This window comes from Microcaecilia unicolor, chromosome 10 (assembly GCF_901765095.1).
Source record: "Microcaecilia unicolor chromosome 10, aMicUni1.1, whole genome shotgun sequence".
NCBI classification, from domain to species: Eukaryota; Metazoa; Chordata; class Amphibia; order Gymnophiona; family Siphonopidae; genus Microcaecilia; species Microcaecilia unicolor.
In genome coordinates this window covers 41,292,031-41,317,756 of record NC_044040.1, presented here as the reverse complement: position 1 = coordinate 41,317,756, position 25,726 = coordinate 41,292,031, and the positions used below count along the sequence as shown (strand labels likewise).

Below are 25,726 nucleotides of genomic sequence, written 5' to 3'. Positions count from 1 at the left end.
TCCAATTTCTAAAACAGGTATCTCCGTTTCACATGTCTCTATAATGCTAAATGTTAAAATACTTTTGTCAAATCCACATATTAAACAATGCTTAATTTTAAATCTCATTATTCCTTCACTTATGCACTTTTTAATATTCAAATCTATCAGTATATTCTCAGACCGTAATTATTTCAGAGACAACAACATGGTTTTAGATTCATGGTTGGTCTGCCTGCTGTGTGTGTCAATATTAATGCCAACATCCACCTACAGCTATATTTAAAGGGCTGAATTTCTTTCTGCTATAAAACCTTTTGACTTTGAACTCATTTTTCTGTTCTTTTCTCTCTCTTCACCCACTTATAAGTGTAAAAATATATGAGAATTATAAAATGGTAATGAGAAAATTACATAACATATTTTGTGTCTGCAGAAGCAGAGAATATTTAAGGCCTTGATGATGACAGAGATTGGCAGTTCTATGATATCTTATTATTCATGACCAGAGTTCCAGTAGCATTCACTTTTACAGTTTTAGCTTTAACAGTATCATTTAACAGTATCATTTTTCAGTACTCTCTGCTTTATAGCACTTACAAAGAATACTATGTCATAAGACACTGGGTGCCTTCAAAATAAAAACTATAAAAATTGAGAGCTGCAGCAGTTAAAATAATGGTTTCAGGTAGATGAGTGACTGATTGTTTCCTTTGAAATTCTATCCCACATGTCACTGAGAATCTGAAAAAATGTTTACCTGCAAATGCTTTTTTAAAATTAGGGTAGGAACAAATAGGGTTAACAGTATAAAATCAACGGATAGGAATACAATGACAAGATACCCTAAGCTAAGTAATATTGCAAATAAGTTATTATGAATCATTTTTGGAGAATGCATGATGCATGCAAACTTAATATAGTAAATGACAGCAGATAAAAGACCACTATGGTTCATTGAGTCTGCTCAATAAGGCAGCTAGAATTGTAGATTTATACCTGCCACTTTGTGCAGATTGCACCCCTGTATGCTTTTGCTTAGAGTTGTACCCCGCTGCTCCATGAAGGCTATACGTGTCTATACCTTTTTTGAGCGTAAAAGCCATTTAAGTTTTACTTCAATTCCATCCTTTTGCTATATAGCAAGGGTTCTCAATCCAGTCCTCGGGATACGCCTAGTCAGTCAGGTTTTCATGATAACGACAACGAACATGTATAAGATACAGTGGAACCCTGAACATGAATCCGTATACATTGCAATCATGTCTTGGCTCCTTTTTGTTTTTTGTTACATACAGCTCTTTATGTAACAGATCAAGTTTGGTTCAATTGTGTTATGTTCTATTGACCCTGCTATACTGTGACTCTGCTTCTAACGCGATGGTATTTTATGGATCTCAATCATAGCGTTATATCAGGGCTCTGCTGTATATTTGCAAACAATGGAGGCAGTTCGTGCAAATTTCTCTCATGCATATTCATTGTAGGTATCTTGAAAACCTGAATAGTTTGGTGTGTCCCAAGGAATGGGTAGATAACCCCTGCTCTATAGTGAGCCTCTGTATTTATCCCACACCTTTTTGAATTTCATCACTGTTTTTATCTCCAACACATCCATCTGGAGAACATTCCAAGCAGCCATCACCCTTTCCACAAAAAAAAAAAAAAAAAAAAAAAAAAAAGAAGTACTACCTGATGTTGCTCTTAAGTTCACCCTCTTGTCCATGCTCTACCCATGTGTACACCTTATATAAGATACACACGTATTTAGAGCAGCGCTTAGGTGGGATTTTGGCATTTACATGCATATGTGCAAGCATTCGCGCTTATATGCCATTATTAAAACCTCTCACGAAGTGAACAACTAAAGGCTGTACTGAGATGAACTCGCCTCCAACACGGTGATGATAAGCGCCAACTGCACTGAGATGAACTCTTACGGAGTTGGTTTTGTAAACCAGACTTGAAGAGGTGAAGGAAATACTCGAGCAGTTTTTGTGTAGGGCAAGAAATGGGATCTAAAGCCTTGCCCTCACACCAGACGGCAAACCTCTTCCACTTAAAAAGTAACATCTGTTAGTGGAATCTTTCCTGGAAGCCAGCTTATGCTTCTTGGACTTCCCCTAATGCAAAGACCCTCAATCCCCTGGCACCGATGAGGACGCCACTAAATCAGTACGCGTCCTCGGTGTCAGGTCCGATGCTGATCGGTCCCGGGGCCTGCTACCAGCACCCGGTGTCGAAGCAGGTGGAGACCCACTAGATGTCGGTGTACTCCCAGTGGATGCCAAAGTCAAAGCAGCCATGGAGGTCGATGCTGCCGATACTAAAGTCAATGTTCCAGCCTTCGAGGAGCCGAAAAGTTGCTCTATTTGAGCCAGTCGCACCCCGCTTAGTTCTTAGCTGCATTTTTATAAATATATGTATTTTATTGAGAAACTGCCAACTGAGGTACAACAGAACATCAAAAGGGTCATCATGATTTTCCAAAAATAAATTCTTCGTACACAATGAAGATTGGTTAAGTTCCATAAATTTTCCCACCCCAACCCCCCACTGACTAATAATGCTGTCAAAGAAATGCAATCGGGGTCACCCATGTGGACTCTTCAAGGCACCCAAGAGACTAACACAAAAATGCTTATACCTTCTACTCATAATCCCCCCAAACCAGTCCCATATCCAACCCAACCCCCCGTCCCCAAAAAATCACATGACATATTCAACAAATAACTGTGGGCTTTAGGAGAAAGCACCTCCCAAAAGGGGAGCCAAATTTGCTGAAAAGTTCTCTAAGCCTTAGGCAATCCTCCCTTCATAGCTAATTGCTCCATTTTCAAGAAATGATACCGTTAATTTCTACATTCATTCAAAGAAGGAGATTGAGGCTGGCTCCACTTCCTTAGAATACATTTACAAACTAAAGCCCAAGCTTTCTTCAATATTGAGTTTTCTCCTTTTCACAATCCCAGATTTACCAAATTAGAAAACAATTGTATGTCAGCCCTCAGTGTTATAAGTCGATGCAACACAGAGTATAAATAGTCTATTATGTGGCTCCAAAAAAGCGTAGAACCTCACAAGTCCAAAACATATGAGTAAGGGAGGCTGGGCTGGCAAAACATCTGGGACACTGTGCACGTCCAGCTCTGAATGCCCTATTGGGAGCAACATACATCCACATCAGAAGCTTGTATTGCTGTTCCTGTAAAGACACTGAGTGAGCTAACACAGCAACCTGCTTCATCAACACATGTAAGCCATCGCCCATCACTTGCTCCCTAGGAGGCAATTCCGTATTCCAAGTGTTGGTCAAAACCTAATAGTCCCATTTCACATGCAGCACCCCCAAGCTGATTTGATAAAACAATAGGCTAGCTCTAGTCTGTCTGGTAAGAGTAGGAATCTCAGCCATATCTTCTATTTGTCCAAAGAGCTGATATAATGATGAACTTGGTCGTATGGATACCAATCCTGGGGAATCAACAGACCCTCTGCCTGTAGTGCAGCAAAACATTTTATAGTACCAGAGTCAGTAACCATCTTTGACATACTGTAATCCCTTGGTATAACAACATTTTAAATAGGCCTCTGAAGCATCGGGTTCAAGGTCTTTATTCCCCTACAATGAAAGCAAGACAGTGGAACGGGTGGAAATCTTCATCTTTGTGCATAGCCAGTGCCATGCCTGCCGCATGAACCACAACAGTGGATGGTGTCGAGTAGAGAAAATGACATGAGAGTGCCGAAGATGTAAATAGGACATTAAATGCACAGGTGCCAGTAACTGCTGTTCAACATGCACTATAGTATAATATCGAGTCCCCTTTATCCAGGCCATCAGATGTCTCATTAAGCATGCCATATTGTATTTCCTAAGATCTGGAAGCGCCAAGGCCACCACATCCCAGGCAGGGAGAGCTGCTGCAAAGTAGCTTGAGGTTTCTTGCTCTGTCAAAGAAACTTCCTCAAAACGATGAAAATGAAATTTATAATGTTGGTATGATTTCATTGTTATCTCAAGAGCTTTCACATTAAGAGCTACTCTAGCAGCCAATATATCATCCCCATCTGTGGGGCACCGTCTGCACAGCCATTTCCGTTTACACCGATCAATTTATGCTTGCAAATATAATAGCTCTCTAGCAACCTGCTTCCTTTTCCCAACCACATATGCTATGGTCTCCCCACGTAAGATGTCTTAGCCGTTTCCCAGATGAAAAGAGGCTCAGAGACATACTCTGCATTATCCTCAACAAACTGCTGCCATTAGTTTATAATATGAATCTTGTCATTTTCATCCCTATAGAGATCATTAGGAAACCTCCAAGACTTGATTGCAGCACCTATTTGAAATTCTTGGACCTCCACCCATAGAACAGCATGATCAGATTAGGGAGCCCAATTTCAGCATTCAAACCCCTGGGAAACAGCGAAAAGGTTACAAATATCATATCTATATGTGACACTGTAGGATGACCCTGGGCTATGCGTGTATAGTCCTTGTCCAAGGGGTGAAAAATTCACCAGGGTCCTCTAAGCCTTGCAAAACTGTCCCAGCCCTCACACTGATCTATGATCACCAGAACTGGCACCACCCATCCAATCCATCTGTGGGTCCATAACTGTGTTAAAATCCCCTGCTAGTATAAGAGGTAAATGCAAGTATGGGCTGAAGATAGTTATCAGCTGCTAAAAAAAATGACAGCATAAACACATTAGGAGCATATATATTTACCAACACCAACTCAAACCCCTACACATCAAAATGCTCCAAGACCCACCTGCCAGACGTTGCACACTATGCTTTTATTATATTGTAAGGCAAAAATTTACTAAATAATATAGCTATACCAGCACTATGTGTGGTGCCCGCAGAATATATAGCCTCCTTCACCCATGCCTTACTCAACTTTTGATGTTCTATGTCTGGCAGATGTGTCTCTTGAAGAAAAATTATTTGTATCCTCTGTTTCTTCAACTCTTGGAGCATCTTAGCACGTTTAATGGCACCATTCCAACAACATATCTTCAGGGCAGGTGATACCAAAATTCCCAGACATTGAGATAAATTACAAACACCTTATTACAAATGACCGGTCGACAAGTCACCAACTGATCCCTATTCTGAGCCCCATTATTACAGGGTCCCAAATATAAACATACCCATCTGTAAATACCACCAAGAGCTTCCAGGCCACCCAATCTACCCTACCCACCCACTATACCAATTTGAAGACCCATCTACAGAAGGCCTACCCAAACCCTGTTCCTCTTTTGAATCCTCCCTTCTCAATCCCTATCTTTCCCTTAAACTTTCTTGTGTGAACCCTCCCTCCCCCACTCCACCTACAGTATAGATTATAACAAGATAAACTACCCAAAAGCCCAGATCCCCAAACTGCCTTGGAGAGGAGCACCCAGAAGGGACTATCGGCAAAACAATAACCTCAGAATTCTGTTAGTATCAAACCACTTGTTTCTATAACTGAGAACATCACAAATCCAGAGGCTAGCAAATCTTCGCCATCAATGCCCTCCACATTCTGCAGTCCATCCAGTGTTGACGATCTGAAGCCCACTTTTAAAGAAACAACAAAATAACCTTCAATGAACCAGCCAAAATATTACAATCAACAGCACCTCAAGTCTCTGAGCTTCTCTGATAATGTCACTGAACATTATCACAGTTAATGAAAATACCAGACACCTCCCCCCCCCCCCAAAAAAAAATCACAAGACCTTCATGTAGTAGCTGGATTCACCTCCTGCTCAGAGACTAAAGTATCAGGCAGGGTAGACACAAATTCCTTAGCTTCAGTCAATGATTCAAAGAATCACTATTGTCCATTGTGAATTACACACAGTCATGATGGATATAAAAATGGAAATTTAACCAGCTTGGAAAACAAAGTTGTGCACACTGGTGTAAACTCTTTGCGCTTAGATGTCACCATTGCAGAATAGTCTTGGAAACAAAGTATTTTCTTATTTTCAAAGTTGAGGGACTTTCCAGAACACAGAGCCTGCAAAATCTGTTTTATGGACAACCACATGTGGCCATGCTCCATCTGGGTCCTTGGGGCCCAGTCAATGTGCTCTCTCCACTCTGAACGGTCCATGATGTGTGCCCAACTGCAATATTTGAGGAAACCAAGAAACCCAATAAGTTCTCCTTCTAGAATTCTTTCTGGTAGCCCAATTAGGTGAAGATTATTTCAACGAGCTCTGCTTTCCAGCTCGTCCACTTTTTGTAATCAGGCTTGGAGTTCCCTCTCATGTCGATGTTGCCCAGCCTCCAAAGGCGATATTTTATCCTCCACTGAGCTAATGTGCTGCTGAGCATCATCCAGCTCCAACCCCACAGTATCGATACGTCAAAGAATTGCTGGAGCTTATCTATAGCCGCTTCAACCACCACAGATATCTCATTGATGATTTCTGCAGTCCATTCGAAACTAATGCTAGGCCTGGAAGCGATAGCGGCTGACGCCATCTTGGCATCTCCCGGCTTGAGACAGTCCCAGCTCCACAGAAAAAAGAAGACTGAAGGACCTGAACTCGCACATCGGATAGAACGGCACCAGCGCATACACGGTGGGACACTGCTAGAATTTTCTACTGTACATGCTAGTCAGTGTCCACACAGGGATCCATCGGATGATATCACCCAGATGTGAGAATAGGAAGGCCTGTTGTCCTCAGAGAAAAGCATGTTTTGCTTGGTTTCTCTGCAATGAATTTACTGCCTTTGCCTCTGAAATACTGGGGATCTTGAAGGTGCTATGCAGAAGTCCAAAATACATATTTCCTAGATTACAGACAGGCACTTAACTTATTTTTGAGCACAAGTGGACTTGCTTCCTTCTGTCATTGCAGGACAACATAAGTGTGTACTATCTTTTTGGAGAATGCTCTTATAGGTGCATATTCAGTTGTTTAATTTTATAAAAGCCATTCTCTGTGTGTTAAATCTGTTTTACACACAGAAAACACTTTATAAAAGTACCTCCATTATGTAGACTAATAAGGAAATTATATCTATGGCTATAAATTACATGTAAAAAATTACACTTACAAGAAATCTAGATATAACCTAAGCGACATGTTAGCATGCATTTAATTGGAGCCATGCAGATATATTGATGGAAGTGCTCACCTGATATGTATCCCATAGCCTTATAGTGCATCGCAGGGGAACTTCTCTCATCAGCAGGTTATTCATCCAACGGAAAGCAAATTGCAGATATTCGACCTCATACTGATGTAAGTGTCTATGTACTTGTTCTGAAAGACAAAATTAAGAATGTTTTTTATGCTTGTATTTGCAGTTATAATTATAATTTAAACAGTATGAAAATATAACAAAACACTGCATAAACATCTGAGCTGTACAAACACTGAATAAGTAATGAGAAAATACATAACTAGATACAATAACAGCTTACTGTTACCTATATTATTTAAATGTTCATACATTAGTTTCAAATACAATAACAACATTTTTTTTTAATCCTGTTACCAGAAAAAAAAAGTCGTTCTAAACAGGTCATAACTGTCAATCCATAACTATAACCCAATACTACTCATTTCATCAGCAGCTAAATAACTTTCATGTAGTTGTCATTAATTAATGAAAGCTTTGACCCTTGGTCTTTAAATTGACTGTTCCTGGAAAGAAAACAAATCCATGAAATAAAGCATAAAAATTTATTAGATTATTAATTATTTGTGGTGTAATATGCTCAGAAATATAAAACAAGAGAACCATTATCTCTAGTAAACATTACAACACACATACCTGATTTGTGCCAAAGGAACATTTCTGTATGAGAATAAAATGTAAAATAAACATGCTGGTGCCCTAATAAGGCATATTAAGGAGCCCTTTTACTAAGACACAATAAAAAGTAAATGGCCACAATTTTATTTTTTTCCAATAATGGCAACATGCTAATTTCCCAATTAGCTTGAAGCCATTAGCACCACCTATTTAATAATAGTAAGGGCTCACATGCTAATTGGCAGTGCATGGCAATTTGCCAATTCGTGCACGGCATACCTACGCTCTACCCCCCAAAATGCCCCTTTTCTTTACCATTGGTGTGCGCTGATCCCAGAACTATCGCAGGACACCTGAGTGCATCCTGCAGTAGTGCCTTTTAGTGTGTGGTAAGCACACATTAGTGCTTATTGCCGCTAAGTACAAGGGCCCCATAGGGAGCTACAAGAGAGATTTAAGTCCAAAATTAAAAAAAGAACATATTCATATTTTTTAAAAAAGGCTATAACCTTGATGACGAGTGTGTTGACAACACCAAAAAGCCTATGGTGTTAACAACGGACAAGATGCTTCTAGAAAGGAAAATTTCTCTAGGTGAAGAAACGGTAGTTTAAAAAATTTCATACCCTGCATATGGGTAAAGGGGCAGGCATAGTGCAACAATATGCATGCTTTTAATTGCATTTGGGGGAGGCACTCAAAAGGGTGGGGACTGAAACAGTGCACATGCTTTTGTATTTTGAAAAGTATGTGTGTTCTCTAATCACAAAAATATCCACACAAGGAAGTGCAGTTATATGAGTAAATTTTTCTATGCAGTTTTCAAAGTAAAGCAAATGCATGTTTTTACTTTGAAAATTAATCCAAAACATACAATTAACATGTGCTTTATGCTAGTGTGTCCTTCAGGACTGTATCTCACTTTGACCTATTTGCTATATGTGTAAAGCCTTAAGTAATTAAGTAATTAATATTTTGCATAAAAATACACAAACAAGGGAGGAAGCTATCAATGTCAGCTACTGTTAAGTCAGACTGTTTTACCACAAGTCGGGTTATTTTAGCATAAGGTCTCACTGCATAAAATGGAACCCTGTGATAAAATAACCCGACTTAACAGTAGCCCACACTGGTAACTTCCCTCCATAAATTGATTTTGGTGATATGCAGAAGGTATAAAAGTTGCTATCTTAGGGGTCCCTTTTACTAAGCTGAGGTAAGCACTTTTTCCCTTTAAATGAGAAACTGAGCAGATAGTGATCTAAACAAATCATTTTACTCATTTCTATCTTACATGGTCCTCTAATGAGTTTCAAATCATTTAGGAATGACTAACAAATCTAACAGATGACCCTTACTATGCATCAGTTCCGAATTTAACAAAATCAAATCTTGGGAATCCAGCATTCCCCCCCCCCCCCCCCTCCCAATTGGAAAGAAATTTTCTTGATTTCATTCTAACACCTTGGTCCCTATCTTGTCTTCTTCCCTACTCCTTAACTTCCAAGACAAATCCTGAAGTACAGCAAGGTTACACATTGATCACAATTTCTTCAAGTTACCATAGTCCACCATTTCAAATTAACATATTCCCTCCTACCCCATATCACACCGTTCTATACTATTTTTCATGCAAAGCACACAATTTTGCAAACTCCCTTTGCACTTCAGAACATGAGGCCCGTAGATTAGTATCATCCCATAAAGTCTTTCAGATACAAAACAAACAAGAATCTTATCACTAAATATACAATGATAAAAAACGACAGAAATAGATCAAAAGAAATGTCTGTATAGCACAATAAATAAATGATCAGATACACAGTACAATACTTCAACAACAAAAAAATAATGGTAAAATGCTTACATAAGAAATTCATTAAAATGTAAATAAAAACAAATATAAATCATAATATAAAAGTATTCACATATACATTTTAAAATAAATACAGTTCATAGCCGAATCAATATTTCAATATATAGCCTGCCTTAGAGGACTTAATATTAGCCATATATCGATACTCAACAAAACCAGGTGATAAAAGCAGATGACAATCCGGGACTGCGGGACCTGAGGAGGCGGAAGAGGCCATTTCTGTCGCATTATATAGAATCCAGGGGATAATGTGCTCTAGGAGCTCATTGTGAACAGCTTTATGCAAGTGTCAGGTATTTGCACCAAAGATGGGATCATAATCCTGATAGAGGCATTTTGAGTTTGCCCCTGAGACAGGTACTCTGTGCCGAAACATGTTGGGTATTTGACCGATTACCTTAAACATTTAGATCCCCATCTTGTTCTTAAAGTTGCTTTTTTAAATAAATATTGTTACTGGCTGTCAACAAGGCTGCTCTTTGTTCCTGATCACATATTTACCAACCAATACTGGAGTAATTGAAAGCCAGCATTATCACTGTGTGTTTTTTATTTAATTTGTATTCACAACCTTTCTAGTAGTGACAGAAATAAATTAGAATTATTTCTAATTTGTTAGTTCCTTATTTAAATTACCTTGGCAACTTTAGCATTTACAACCAATTTTTGTTTTATCATGATATTTTAATTTCCCATTTTGTCAGTATACTTTTAAAAAGTGACTGTTGGCTTTACACATGATCTAGTTTATAAGTTGCTCTCCCTCTTTTTTGAAAATTCATTGCCTGCAGCCTAGTTCCTTGCTGGTTAAGGTTTCCCCTTTCCCAAATTTAAGCCCAGTCCATAACATATCTAAAACCCTCTTCCTTGTTCCATCAAGACTCCAAAGTTCAAGGTAGACAACATAGAGTGGGGCCCTGTGCATGGAACAGGAAACATTTATGAAAATACTACCCTGGAGGGCCCAGATTTCAATTTCCTACCAAAAAGCCTATACTTGGCTTCCGGAACCTCCCAACCACACTTTTCTATGTCATAGATATCCACATATATAAGAACCCACTTCTCCACAGCACAATACTTTAAAATGCTGTAAGGAAATTTAAATATAACTTTTGGAGGAAGAACATTAAAATGAGTTCTATTGTGGTATCTTAGTTATAGGAAGAAAGAAAATGTTCAGCTTAAATATTTAGGTCACTCTGATCTCACACCAAGGTGCCCTCCAATTTAGTTGTCTCAAAATGTCAACTAACTTGAAACAATTTCTGGATATGTTAAGTGTTACCATGGCAATACCCAACCTCAGGAGGAGAAAAAAAATCCCTGTTTTTTTAAGCTATAAAATTATTGCTGTGGAGAGATGCTTTACTGTAGAAAGAGAGAGTCATACATGTTTAGTTTATTCATTTATATATTTTCAGATCTTGAAATACCATATGTGATCCCTGAGGCAACTTCACAATTTCTATTGCAGGTACTTTGAACTGTTCCTAATGGTCTCACACTCTTAGTTATATATCATACCTGGGGCAATGGAGGGCTAAGTGACTTGCTCAGGGTCACATGGAGCTACAGAGGGTACTGAACCTGATTCCCCAGGATCTCAACCTACTGCCAACCATCAAGCAGCAGCAGGAATTGAACCCAGTTCCCCAGGATCGCTGCACTAAACATTAGGCCACTCCTCCACTCCTTTCCTAGAATCCTGCTAGACCAGTCAATATCTTTGGGTTGTGTCCATTTCCTATCAACAGATGGAGAATGAGATAATGAATTTTCTCAGTGATATCACTGGTATAAGGGCTGGCACAGGCATTCAAAATGCCAATACCAAAACAGGATAGGTACTAGACAGTCCACATTGATTAAAAGCTATATAGCATCTATCTTCCTTTATGCTGAATTCTTCCCCCTCCCCCCCCACCCAAACCTCATAGGGAGCCTCTACAGAAAACACTGAAATATTGCACTAAACTACCCAATGCCCTGCCCTACTAGGGGCACAGATCAAGAATCAAGAGTCTTGGACTGGCCTAATAGGATTCAAGCTAAAGAAATTAACATGCACTACTAAACTTCTTCTTCCTTATCATCCTGATAGACCAGTCCATAGATTTGGGATGTACAAAAGCAATCCTTATAGGGAAGGCAAGACCAGGCCCCTAAATGATTGCTCTGCCAAAGGAAAAATCTTGCTTGGAGAGTATGTCAATCCTGTAGTACTTTATGAAAGAATGTAGGTACGACCATGTAACCACCCTGCAGATGTCTTTTGGTGTCGCCGCCTAGACGTGAGTAGAATGCTCTCAGTCCTTTAGAGACTACCTTGAGGCAGATATATACACAGCCTCAATGGCTGACTTGATAAGCATGCTATTGATGTCTTTTAGGCCGCTTTGTCCTTGTGCGACCCATAAAAGAGGATTTGCAAAAAGTCAGTCAGATTTGCAAAAAGAACTGGAGACCTCAAGGTAACATAAGAGAACCCTTCGAAATGTCTAGCTCATGAGCCTCACTTGTCAGCTCCGAATTCTTTCTCTCCAAAAACGCAGGTAGAATCACCACCTGGTTGATTTGAAATGGAGATACCATTTTGGAGAAAAAGTATGAGACTGTCCTAAGTGGCATTGTGTCCTCTTAGAAGGGCAGGTATGATTTCTTGCAGAATAAGGCTTAGCGCTCAAAACTCTTCTTGCTGAACAAATGGCTACTACAAACACAGTCTCCAAGGACAGATTCTTCAAAAAAGCATGCCTCAAGGACTAAATTAAAGCCCCCATTATGGCTGGATCATTCAGAAAAGGGGTTGAATGTGTTTAATCCTTCCCTCCCCAAATCTGGATATATCAGGGTGAGTAACCAAGAAGACCCCCCCCCCCCCCCGACTCTTCCCTTGGTAACAATCTAGTGCCACCATCTGAACCTTTAGGGAATTCAGTACTAATCCCTGGCTGCAGACCTTCCTGTAGGAAGGCCAGGATGGAGGGCAAGTGAGCAGTCAGGGAAAGAGTTGCTGTTCCGAGCATGAGCACTCAATCTTCATACCCTGATGTAAACCAATTATGTGGAACCTCACCAGGCTTGAAGCAGGAGATAACCCGAGGAGAATAACCCTTGGAATCAGGCAGTGCCTCTCAACAGCCAGGACATAAGCCAGAAAAGATCAGCCAGTTCTCCATCAAAATGACCTTGCAGAAGAGAAAGAGAGGGGCCTAATAGGAGATGGATCAGGTCAGCATACCATGGACATCAAGACCACCAGGATCACTAGAAAGGGGTAGATGGCTATTCATTGGAGGACCCTGGTGACCAACGGCCAACAGGGAAACGCAGAGTGGATCATGGCTGGGCCACAGTTGCACCAGAGTGTTGATGCCTGCTGTCCCAGCCTCTTTCCACCAATTGTGGAATAGAGTGCATTTTGCATTTAGCTATGTGGTCAAGAAGTTGAAGCAGTTCTCCAACACCATCTGAAACACTTTGGGCTCAGCTCCCACTCCCCTGGATCAAACAAATTTTGGCTCACAAAGTCTGCCTGTTTGTTCTCAGACCCAACTATGTGAACTGCTGAGATCATCGTCAGGTAGCACTTTGCCAACCTGCACAGCCAGGCTTTCTTCCGTATCATTGCTGCATTCCTGATACCTCCTTCTTTGTTGATGTATGCCACTACCCAGACCACTTTCCCTGTCAGCTGAGCAAAAGTGTCTCAGGGGCAGCCAGATGGCCCTTATCTCCAGCTGACTGATGGACTAGGATGCTTCTAAATGCCACCACATACCTTCAAGCCAGACCATGGCAACAAAGGGCTCCCCAGGGCTCTGAGAGCAAACCAGTAGAGAACTGTACAGAATCACAATCAGATCCCCTGATGTTGACGCAACCTCAGAATCCAGTGTAGCTTCTGGACCTTTGAAGACCCATCCAGGCATTTACAGACCAGGCTTTGATACATGAAAGATTGTTTCATTATTTCTTCTCAGACACAAATCCCACTTTTTGTTATTTGGGAACAAAAATGGCATTAAAAGGGTTTGTAACTGATGCCAAGCCTCTGTGAAGAACCAATTGCGTGTATCCACTCCAAATATGGTCCTGCTGTATTGTCCACATTTTTAAAAGCTGCTGTTTTTTTTTCTAGTACACATCATCAAAAAAAAAATTAATAACTGCAGCAAAATCAAATGACTAGATTTTTAATAAAGCCCGACTTAGATGCTCTAAAAGAGAAAAAGAAGGCCAGATTGGGTAAACGCTTAGAAAACAAAGTAAACTTCAAAATGACTGAAAACCCTAACGGGGACAACAACTCTGGCCAGTGAATTGTCAATCATCAGAGCTGAAGTGTTGCATTTTACCTCAGGACATTTTAACTTTCATGCTAAAATTGGTACTACAGTTCTAGAACAGTAGTAACGTTTCAGCACTAACCTCGAAGTAAGAAAAATTAACTAAAATTTAGCACTGTTTACTACACTAGGAGTAATCAAGTAGGCACCTCATTTGCATTCATTTCTATGTGGATGGCGCCATCCTATTAGTGTGGATTTTTTTTTGGTGCCAAAAACGTCAGGTAGTAATATTAACACAGGAAAATCTGCAAAAAAGCGAAGTTACTCACATGTAGCAGGTGTTCTTCGAGGACAGCAGGACAAGTATTTTCATATGTGGGTGATGTCCATGAAGGAGCCCCAGTGTGGACGCTACCTAGTGTTCATTGCAAAAAAGCCTTTGGCAGGCTCGCACCATGTACGCGCCAGTGCCTTCCCACCAACCTGAGTCACATGGGACCCTCACTTTCTTTTTCTTCACGGAACTGTGAAGACCTTTCTTGCAATGCAGCACGAGACACTTCTCCTTTTACACATTTTAGGCCTTCTTGCTTGGGTTTTTCATGACTAGTCAAGGAATTTCTTCAAAGCTCTGCTCCTCTCCCTTCTCTCTTTCAGTTTTCTTTCTTCTCTGTGGCTTGCAGCCATTTTAGGCCTGAGATCCCAGCTGAGAAGAAAATTTTAATTTTTCCCTTCGACGTCCCAGAAGCCTGCCGGTGGGTTCAAGAAACGCACAGAATGCAATAAGCCTGTCTGTGACTGACCCACATGATATGTGCCTAAAATGTTGGAGGCTTGATCATGACTCTCTTAACTGTTCTGTTTGTGCTCAAATGCAAAAGAGAAACCAGACATCTAGAGAAGTGGTGCATGAGAGACTTTTTGGCATCCAGAAGTCCAATTTACTCCCATCAGCATCAACAGTATTGGTCCCCATGGCTTCTGGAGCTGCACTGGACACTGGTGATGCATCGGCATCAAGGAGGTCTGTGTCTGCTTCGAAATCTAGTGCCAGTAGTGGATCTCCAGGCCAAGCATCTTTGAACCTGGCAACATGTGGATTTTGCATCATCCTCATCATCATCAAAGGATTTTGATGCTGGGTACCAAGCAACTGCGAAGAAGCACTGGAATCAGCCCTCCTCAAAGCACAGTACTAGAAGCTCCAGAGAAATTGTAGAACTTTTCTACCACTGTACCATGCCCACCAGACAGACCAAAGGCCTTGCCAACTTTATTCCTACTCTAAGTTTCTGACAGGAGGTTTCTAATCTCAAGTATCCTGATATATGTTTTATTGTGTAAGACCAATGACACTAAAAATGGAATGACATGTAGTGTCCAGAATGACAGATCTAAAAGAAAAGACAACCAATAGGTTCTGCCGCAAGAGTGTCTTAGCATAAACTCTGCAGAAATATCAGCCAGCAGAAATGGTGAAAGTGGGTGAATGCAGGCTCCATCAAAATTTGTCCCCTGAACATGTCTAAAGTCATAAACAAGTGCATGCCTAATTGCACCATATGCACTTTAATGCATGAAGTAATTTTATAAGAGGCCTTTACATGTGTACACTAACATATATATAAAATATGCAAAAAATGCTTCATAAAATTACATCCATAGACTTTTAACTTATTCTGTATTATTTGAAGATGCATGTCTCTCAGTTGTTATGTTATTGGATTCTCATTAATTTTTAAAACATTACAATTCAAAATATTCAATGAAGAAAAAGAGAAATTACTACCGTATCAAAAGATAAAAGAAACAAATATAGCAAAACAGTTGGAAGATCTTCTCCTGTGAATAGAATTTGAAACACCTTTGTTCCAATAGTGTGGAAAGACCTGAAGGAATGATGAAATAATTTTCAACATTACACTGCATATTATATTTCTAATGAAAGCAGCCCCAGCAAGTTTCAAGACAGCATTACTATACTGGATTATAAACACATTCAATTTAGGAACATTTCCTTTAAAATATGGAGACACTAGGAAAAAATGCCCGTTTCTGAGCGGAATGAAACGGGCGCTAGCAAGGGGCCCCCTCCCTCCAAGCTACTTGCCTTGTTCGCTGTGGCGTTTCAGTTTCGGCCCTCGAGTGTCATAGCTCCGCCCTCGACGTCATGACGTTTTGACGCGAGGGCGGTGCAGACACTCCAGGGCACACCGGATATCTCGGGCGCCTCAACTTCCGTGGAGGCTTCAGAACGTTAGGTTGCCTTTTATATAGAGAGATCATTCTTACATGTCATGATCCAGATAACTATGTTGCATCTAATATTTGCATTCTAAAAATGTACACAGCCTAACACTGCATTGTTAGACATTGGTGCAATAAAAGTTTCAATATGGCTGTACAGTATAAAAACTAAAATTAAATTAAGCTGTATAGAAATAATATTACTTTTTTGTTTTCTATTACATCCTTGGCTCATAGGTGTCATAGGTATATGTGCTTGGCTCTGCCTTACATCACTTTGTTAAAATTAAAGTACAGAGAATTAACAAAGTATCAGGAGAATATGTTTAGAAAGAACAACCATTTGCTGAATTTCATTTAATTAAACTTTACAATAATAAAATGACAGACAGCATTTTATGGAGGGAATTATTTTAAGGATGAAAGTAGAAAATATTTCAAATACCCTGTTATAAAATGAAAACAATCTAAAATTACCCCTACCCAAAATATAATTTATGTAAAATATTAAAGATGCTATTTCAGGAATTAGTAATGAATTAGATCCCGTAGAGAAATTATTCAAGCATTCTTGATAGCAAAATAATGTACAGTGGCACAAAACACAGTGCCAAAGGACAACCAAAAACAACCACTGTGCATCCTTAAATACAACAATCAATGAATTTAATATGAAATGAATGCTGGCTACTTTTTGTGTGTGACCATTATTCTGCTGCAAAGAGATTGCCATTGAATTTTGATTACATTGCCTTATGAAAGTAGTTCATGCTCTAGTGGCTTTCCTTTAAAAGATACACAGCAGTGATGTTGCAAAGGCCACTCTGCCATGAGCTGATTAAGAATCACACTTTTTCTGTCATGGTGGATAACCACACTGATGGTGGTCAGACTACTTGCAAAGCTTTTAACTAAAGACTTGACAAGGCCCCACTTAACAGCAGAGATTAGTTTTTGAGACTTACCATCGATCCGACTAACTAGTTCTTCTAATGCTTTCACTTTTCTTTGAATCCCTGGCTGTGCAAATGTGTAGTTATCCTTGGAAGGAAAAATAAATAGAAAGAATATTAACCACAAATGTATTTCAATGTTTATTATGTGCTGTTTTCTTCCTTTATTTCACATATCATCTAAAGCAGTGCTTCTCAATTCAGTGTTTGGGGCACACCCAGCCCGTCAGGTTTCCAAAATATACACAATGAATATGTATGAGATAGATTTTCATATCAAGGAGGCAGTGCATACAAATCTGTCTGATGCATATCCATTGTAGATATCCTGAAAATCCAACAGGCTGGGTGCGCCTTGAGGACTGGGTTGAGAAGCCCTGATTTAAAGATATAGCTACAATCATACATGTGGACAAGTGCAAAGTGATGAATATAGGGAAAACATGACTTAACTATGGGTACAAAACATTGCATTCCATTTTAGGAATTACCACTCAGCAAAAGAACTTTGAGTACATGTAGAAAACATATTGAAATCCTCAGCACTGCATGCGATGCTGGACAAAAAATTATTTGAAGACAGATGGAAAACAAAGCAGAGAATACAATAATATGTCAGTACCAACTCACAGTGCAACCACAGTTTCAATAACATGTGATGTTCTGGTTGCTGTATCTCAAGAAAGAATGATATTACTAACAAAGCTACAGAAATGGAAAACAAAAAATAGTAAAGAAAGTGTATTTTATTTATTTAGCTTTAATTTTATTAAAAGGCTTGATATACTACTCGCCTTTGCAGATCAGAGCAGTTTATATAACTAATAACAAATCAGTAAGAAAAGAAAGGAACTCAATTGGTGAAAGGAGAACCTAACCAACATTATGCAGAAAGCCATTCAAACATACCTATAAAGAACTGTTAGATATTAACATAAAATCAATATACAAAAAAAACAGGTTAAACAGACAAGACTTCCCACACTTGAGGTTATAGACCAAAAGCCAATGTATTTATTTATGAAAATTTTGCTATACTATTCATCCAAGCAAGCTTTCTCTGTGTTTTACAGAACATTCATAATTACATTTACAAAACTCCAAAAATTAATTTAATTTGAACATTTATATTCCGCTTAATCAATTAGTTCAAGGCAGATTGCAATCATTCCAAATATTGCAAAAAACATTTCTGCACATTAGATAATAAACAAAGTAAAAAGTACAGTTGCACAGCCTGAAAAGAATAAATATTACATAAACCAAAGGGGTCCTTTATCTTAAGTTGCACTACAGTTAGTGCATGCTATAGGATAGGAATAAAATGGGCTTATCATTTAGCATGTACTAACCAGCACGTGCTAAATCCATTAGTGCACTATAGTAAAAGGAGCCCTAAATAAACAAATGAAAATTTAATAAATTAGGAACAGAAACCTTGACATTATTATAATAGCTATTCTTAAGACAGCTATCTATTACTGATTCAATATTTCTGAGACAGTCAGGTCTTCAAAGAACACCCAAACTTGATAGTTTCTAATGGATCTGATTTCTTGAAGGAAAGCATTTTATGGCATTAGGCCTTTACCATGGAAAGTTCCTTTCCTTGTAACAGCCATCTGGCACTGTTTAATTGAATGAATGATTAAGATCCTAAATAGATCAGGAGAATAGATAAATCTTTTGCACCTAAACAAACTAATTTCTGGAAAAAGGCATGTTAATAAACATAAGAGATCTACCTGTTTTCGAGGGTGACGATGTGGACGAATTCAAAGCAATCTGGGTGAACCTAGAAGACGTACCGCGCCAAATCAACAAATTAAAGAGTAGTAAATTACAGGGGCTGGATGGTATGTATCCCAGGGTACTGAAAGAACTCAAAAAATGAAATTGCTGATCTGCTGTGAGTGAACCCAAGAAATGAAGATTCCCACGACAGGATCGATTTTCCAAATCTTCAATCTTTTCCGCACAGGAGTGAACCAAATTCTGAAGTGCTGTAATGTCAGCTGGCATGGTGTGTGCATAATCCCCTACCCAAGAAATGCATTGTTCAAGCTCCGAAGTGCAACAATTTGTGTCTATAAGAAGCAATTCTAGGTGAGTAATTTGGGTACACAGAAGTTTGAGATGCGGACCCAAAGCTTGTTCTACCGCCTGGTGGAGGTCAGATAGAGCGGTCTCAGTGTCTGCTTCAGCCGCTTGCTAGTTTTCTTACCAGTTCTGGCAGTCCTAGCATCTCCCCGATGACACTCACCAGGCAGTAAACAAAGGCTCCCCAGAAAATGAAGCTCTTGGATCCCACAAGTTAAGAGAATATTGCGGGCCCCAGAGCAGGTCAGACTCAAGTCTTGCCTAACTCACAGCATCACGTGATCCCCATGATACTTAATAGCAAAGAATTCTAAAGTTTATAGCCCTTTTCTAATATAGACCTGTTAAAAGTCTTATTTATTCGGCATGTACCGTATTTTTCGGACTATAAGACGCACCGGACCATAAGACGCACCTAGGTTTTAGAGGAGGGAAATAGGAAAAATTTTTTTTCCTTTTTCCCTCCTCTAAAACCTAGGTGCTCCGGTGCGTCTTGTCCGAGTTCGGGATCGCCCTCCCCCCGGCCCTGTCACCATTTCTCCCTACTCACGTCACGCGATCTTCCCTGGTGGTCTAGTGACGTCGGGGCAGGAAAGAGCCCCCTCTTACCTGCCCAGCGCGCTGCTCTCTGTCCTCCTGTATGCTGCCTGACGGTCTCGGCGAGATTCAAAATGGCCGCCGAGAATTGAAGTCTCGGCGGCCATTTTGAATCTCGCCGAGGACCGTCAGGCTGCATACAGGAGGACGGAGAGCAGCGCACTGGGCAGGAAAGAGGGGGCTCTTTCCTGCCCCGACGTCACTAGACCACCAGGGAAGATCGCGTGACGTGAGTAGGGAGAAGTGGTGACAGGGCCGGGGGAGGGCGATCCTGAACTCGGAGGGCGGGCGGGTGATCCCGAACGCGGGGGGAGGGCGGGAGGGAGGGAAATCGCTACCTTCGGACTATAAGACACACCCCCCATTTTCCTCCCAAATTTGGGGGGAAAAAAGTGTGTCTTATAGTCCGAAAAATACGGTAGATTTTGTGGGAGTATCAATCTAATTTCATAAATTGGCCCAAGTGCTCTTCTTGGTTGACACAAATTAACAAAATTTTGAAGATAGCCAGAGCCAATACCATAAAGAACTTTAAAAATTAAAGGAACAATTTGAACTTGATCTTGGTCTAACAAGGGAGCCAATGTAATTTCATCATGTAAGGTGTAGCATCCTCAAAACTGGCACCACCAAATATCAATTTTGCTCCAGCATTTTGGACTATCTGCAGTTTGTTTTTCAGTTGTTCATCTGGCAATCCTAAATATACAATATTACAATAATTGATAACTGATAACACCATAGACTGGTCAACCACCTGAAAAAGAGAAGGTTCTAAAAAAAAAAAATGTTTAGTCTGTCTTAACATTTTCAATTTTCAAAAATGACTTACAGATCACATTATTCATGTGTGCAAAATGAATGCAATTCTTGGGGAGATGGGAGAGATTGTGTGCCTGATCAAGCTTGCTGTCTATGGAAAACATCTGTTACAAGTGAGCAACAATGCTTTTTCTTTTTACAAGAAGGACTGAGTGGTCATACAACTGGGTCACTGGTATAGCTAGGACTGAATGGGCCCTGGGCAGAAATATTAAGATGGCATCTATAACACCATCTCTCCTAAGGTAGCGGGGATGGATTGGTTGGAGGCGGGGGGGAGGGGGAGGAATCAACTTCAGAGCTTCATTCAGACAGAGTGGGTAAGGAGGTGGTACCACATATGGAAATTGATGGTTTTCTAGGGGTACAGTATGTATGGGGTTGGTGGAAATTGATGGTTTTCTAGGGGTACAGTATGTATGGGGTTGGGTCATGGTGTGTTTAACAGGAGGGGATACATGTGGGGTATGTAAGGAAGTACTTAAGACAGTAAGGGTTTGTGATATGTGCTGCTATGAATGAGATGTAAAAATGGGTGGGAGAGAGGGCATGTGTACATTTGGGGCACAGTAGTAGTGTCAAGTATATGTAGGTGAGATGTGTCAATATGGGCTGGCTGGGACAGTGATGGCTGTGTGTGTGTGTGAGGAATGAAGGATGAGGTGTTGGGTGCACAATGAGGGCATGAGGCGGGACTGGTCTGAAAAAGGCTTCTGAGCTGAAGCACGGTAGGAATGTCTGAGGTAGGTCAGGAGGAAGGTGTCAGGACACGTTTCTGGAACTGTTCTCCCTTGGTTCTCTTCTTTTCTCTCATCTCGTTCCTTCAAGATTTCAGTTTCTTCTGCTGAATCTTCCCCTCAGTTGCTTCACTGCGGTGTTCTACAAGGCTCTGTACTTTCCCCCAAGTCCATTAGCTTCTTTTATTCAGAGTTTCTGCATCTCGGTATACATTTATGCTGACAACATCCTTTTGCTCTATTATTCAGATTCCCAGTACCAAATATTGCTCCTTTGTAATCTTGTCTTGATTTAGTGTCTCATTGGCTTTTTTCACATCGCATGGCCCTCAACCAAGAAAAAAAAAACTGCTGCACACTGAATCACAGGCCACTTGACTTGCCCTGCTATTGATCTTCTGCTCCTAGGTACATCCATTAAACCCGTCATTTCTTTCCGCTATTTGTAATCGGCTCCCAACTCACTTTTTTTTGCCCATATCGCCTCCCTTGTTAAATCCTGCTTCTTCACTCTTAGACATCTTCGATCAGTCCACAAATTTTTCGATCATGATATTTTCCATAGTCTCATTCTTTCCTTATTCATGTCCAAAATTGATTACTGTAATATCGTTTTTGTTGGTGTTACTCAGGCTTACAAGAAACTTCAAAAATTGCAAAACACTGCCATCAAAGTCCTCTACCATGCCAGGAAGTTTGACAATGTACCTCACCTTCTCAAGGACCACCACAGTGCATCTCACCTTCTCAAGGACCACCACTGGCTACTGCTCACTTATCGAGTACAATATAAGATTTTTTTTTGTTAACGTCTCAGGTCCTTCGTATAGGTCTACCTTCCTACCTCTCTTCTTTCGCCATCCCTTACTCCCCTTCCCACATGTGTTCTGTGAAAGACCGTTGCATGGCTCTGCCCATCTTAGATTAGCCCAGTATGAAAAACATAGTGCCTTTAATTTTCTGGCTCCTGTCTCCTGGAACAGTCTCCCATTAGAAATAAAAGCTGAGCTATCTTTACCCACATTCAAAGTTGCCATCAAGATGTGGTTATTTAGGCAAGCCTTTGGCGGACGGTAGCGAACAGTAGCAATTATGGAATTGTATATCTATCTCCTGTCCTCTTTTCTACCTCCCCATTTTCTCCCTCTCCTTTTTCTATAGCTTAACCTGTGTTGACTGTTATGCTTTTCTGTCTACATTTATGAGATTCCAAATTGCTTAGGTCTGTTTTCAATCACAGCGGTATAACAAATTTGAATAAACAATAGAATGTTGGGGGTGCATGGGAGAGGAGGTGTCCAACGTGTGTCTACAGAGAAGGCTGGAAGTGCAATGAAGAGTTTAGAAACCCCACCCTCATCCCCATAGACAGACCACTTAGACCTTAGGAGACAGTCCTAATGAGGCCATTGGAGACAATGGTGATCACTGTAAATAGTCTTTGTTGATTCTTGTGTAGAGTCTTTGCTATGAGTGAGTTAGAAGCTAAGCATAGAGTAAAAGCCAGGCCTAGGGTATTGTTGGAACATCCCTCACAGGATAATTTGAGAATGGGCAGACTGAGCAGTAGAGCACCAGCTATGTGTTTGTGATGTTAGTGAATAGATCAGTTTAGGAGGTCCCACACTTAGAAGATGCCTCCAGGACCTTATCATGGAGGAATCACTCATGCTGCTGGAAAACTCTACTTAGTCTGTCAGCCACTTGTTTCCAGGTCCCGGTAGATTGCTCTCTCTCTCGATCAATCGAGAGAGGAGGGGGGTTGGCTTTAAACCAAGTTTTGAGCTCTGGGAGAGTTGGTTCATTCTAGCAATGTATGGTCAATGGAAAAATTAGGATATCAGTCCTCCACAGGAACAAGTGTCATCAACATGTCAACAGAGGTCTAACATATTTCAAGAGTAGTATTCAATGCATAACGGGGATTTCTGTATCACTGAACACGGCAATCTTATGCTATGAAAACCTATTATTAAATAAATCAAATCCTGAGTTAGGTGGATGGGTTATTTCAGAACATATGTTATAGGTAAACAACTTTGTTTTCTTCAAGGACAGGTAGGAAAGCAGTATTCAAACATGGCACAAGTTGTTTATAACAAACAAGAATAAAAAAAGAAAATATTTTTTTAAACTGAGCAGAATGGAGACCTCTCTATTGTCTCCACATTCTGCAAACATCAATTTCATTATGAACACTACAGATATCCTCAAAACCTAAACTATAGGAGATTTACCTTTCAGAAACAAACATTTCTAGAGAGAATTGATTCCATTGTAATTACCAATACAAATGACAGTGGAGGTTTATTTTATTTCTGAGATGTTGCTTTTATGTATTTTCCTAATTGGCAACCCACCTCTTGACAATAAAAATATGCAACACACACTAGAAGGGGTCTAAGAAGCATAATTAAGTGTTTCTTTCACACTGAAAATTCATTATGTCCACTTTCATTCCACATTTTGCCTCTCTTTCCATGTTTTTTTATTTATTTAAAACATCCCCATTATTAAAAAAAAAACCTTTCTAATAGTTGATGCATATTATACCAGTGGGAAAAGAGCTGAAACTGAAATAAATGTAAAAGCCGCTTCTTAATGCAGTTGCTGAAGGAGAAGTGCACTGGACTGAAACAGAAAAGAACACCTGTCAATATCTTCACAATGCTGGCGGTCAAGCAGAAAAGAGACAAACACCTTTCCATCTCTTAGATTCTCTCCAAGAAATACTTAAATTAAAACAAAATAAACAACGCTACTTTACAAAAACAGATATATGTAAGTTTCAACACTAACATCTACTTGATTTCACATCTAAATATTAAGGTGATTATTTAAATTTTGAAGAAAATGGTCAAATTTTAAGAAACCTACCTGCCACTGCTGAATTTTTCAGCAGGCAGAGACCATTTATCATACTGTTGTAACACTGCTATTCAAAAAGTTGCCTAGCTCAAAGGTCCTGCATTTCCCCATATCCAGGGAGCAGCAGCCGGGGAGGGGAGCGGTCAGATTCTGGGCAGACATCAAGATAGAGAGATGATATCCAGGAAGGAGGGAGAGGAGAAAAGAGAAAGAGGGGAGATACTGCACAAAGAAGGGGAGAGGGAGAGACAGAGGGAGGAATCAGAGAAAGAAGGGATACTGGTAAGGGAGGTGAGAGAGAGAGATAAGAGAAATGCTGGACATGGAGAGGAGGGAGAGTTATTGAAAGGCCAGGGAATGAGATGCTGCAAAAAGAGACCGAAATGGGCAAGGGAGGGATAAGTGAGTGGAAGCTGTAGGTAGATTTAGCAAAATGAGAGATTGAGGACCAGATAGAAAGGAGGGACAGAGAAGCAGAAAAATATGTGGAAGAAAGCTGAAAGGAAAAGATCAGTGTTAAGAGATGAATGTGGGGGTGTAGCCTAATGATTAGTGCAGCAGGCTTTGATCCTGGCGACCTGGATTCGATTCTCACTGCAACTCCTTGTGACCTTGGGCAAGTCACTTTACACTCTATTGCCCCAGGTACAAAAACTTAGATTGTGAGCTCTCTAGGGACAGAGAAAAGTACCTGCATATAATGTGTACAGCGCTGTGCACATCTAGTAGTGCTATAGAAATGATTAGTAGTAGTACAATGAGGGGACGTAATGAACCAAACAAAACAATAACCCTCAAATCTGATCATCCAACTTAAACAAAACAGTTAACAGTTTGGGCACTTTTACTAAGCAGTGGTAAAAAGTGGCCTTAGCATGCCTTTAAATAGGTTTTTCCCATGCACTAAGGCCATTTTTACTACAGCTGTAAAAATGGCCTTTTTGTATTTTTTGTCTTATGGTAATGTGCTAATATTGCCATTAGTGCACAGCAATTAAAATAATTTACCACATGAGCACTTATGGCACCCATTTTGTAGGCGGTAAGGGCACATGTGCTAACCAGCTAGGCACCATAATGTAGCTGTGCTAATTGATCAGTGTAGGAGTGCCCACTCTCTGCCCCCTCAATAAAATAATATTATTTAGCATGCAGTTAGCACGTACACACTTGATAGTTACCACAGGAGGCTTGAACTCATCCCACGGTATGCCATTTTAAGCTGCACTGGGCGTGCGTTAGTGCCTAACACAGCTTAGTAAAAGGGACTCATTTTTTTTTTTTTTTTTTAATTATTTATTCATTTTCATCAAAAACACAAGAAAACATCTTGATCGGAAAAGAACATAAAAAAAAAAATGTCATATAACAATAAAGATTAAACAATCTGAAAGGAAATCATTACTACTCAAGTCCATAAACTGAGAATCCAAGATTCAGGAATACAAGGAGAATCTAATTAAATTATA

General features: G+C 40.0%; 1 protein-coding gene across 1 annotated transcript in view; it reads right to left on the bottom strand.

Annotated features, from left to right (window-relative positions):
• The window catches only part of TBC1D22A (TBC1 domain family member 22A), a 382,275-nt gene that overhangs the window by 130,786 nt on the left and 225,763 nt on the right, over positions 1-25,726 (bottom strand). Inside the window, exons 10-11 of the mRNA XM_030216168.1 lie at positions 17,146-17,221; positions 7,139-7,266 (exon numbers count right to left, since the gene is read on the bottom strand). Coding sequence (XP_030072028.1) covers positions 7,139-7,266; positions 17,146-17,221 — 204 coding nt within the window. The remainder of the gene's footprint in view (positions 1-7,138; positions 7,267-17,145; positions 17,222-25,726) is intronic.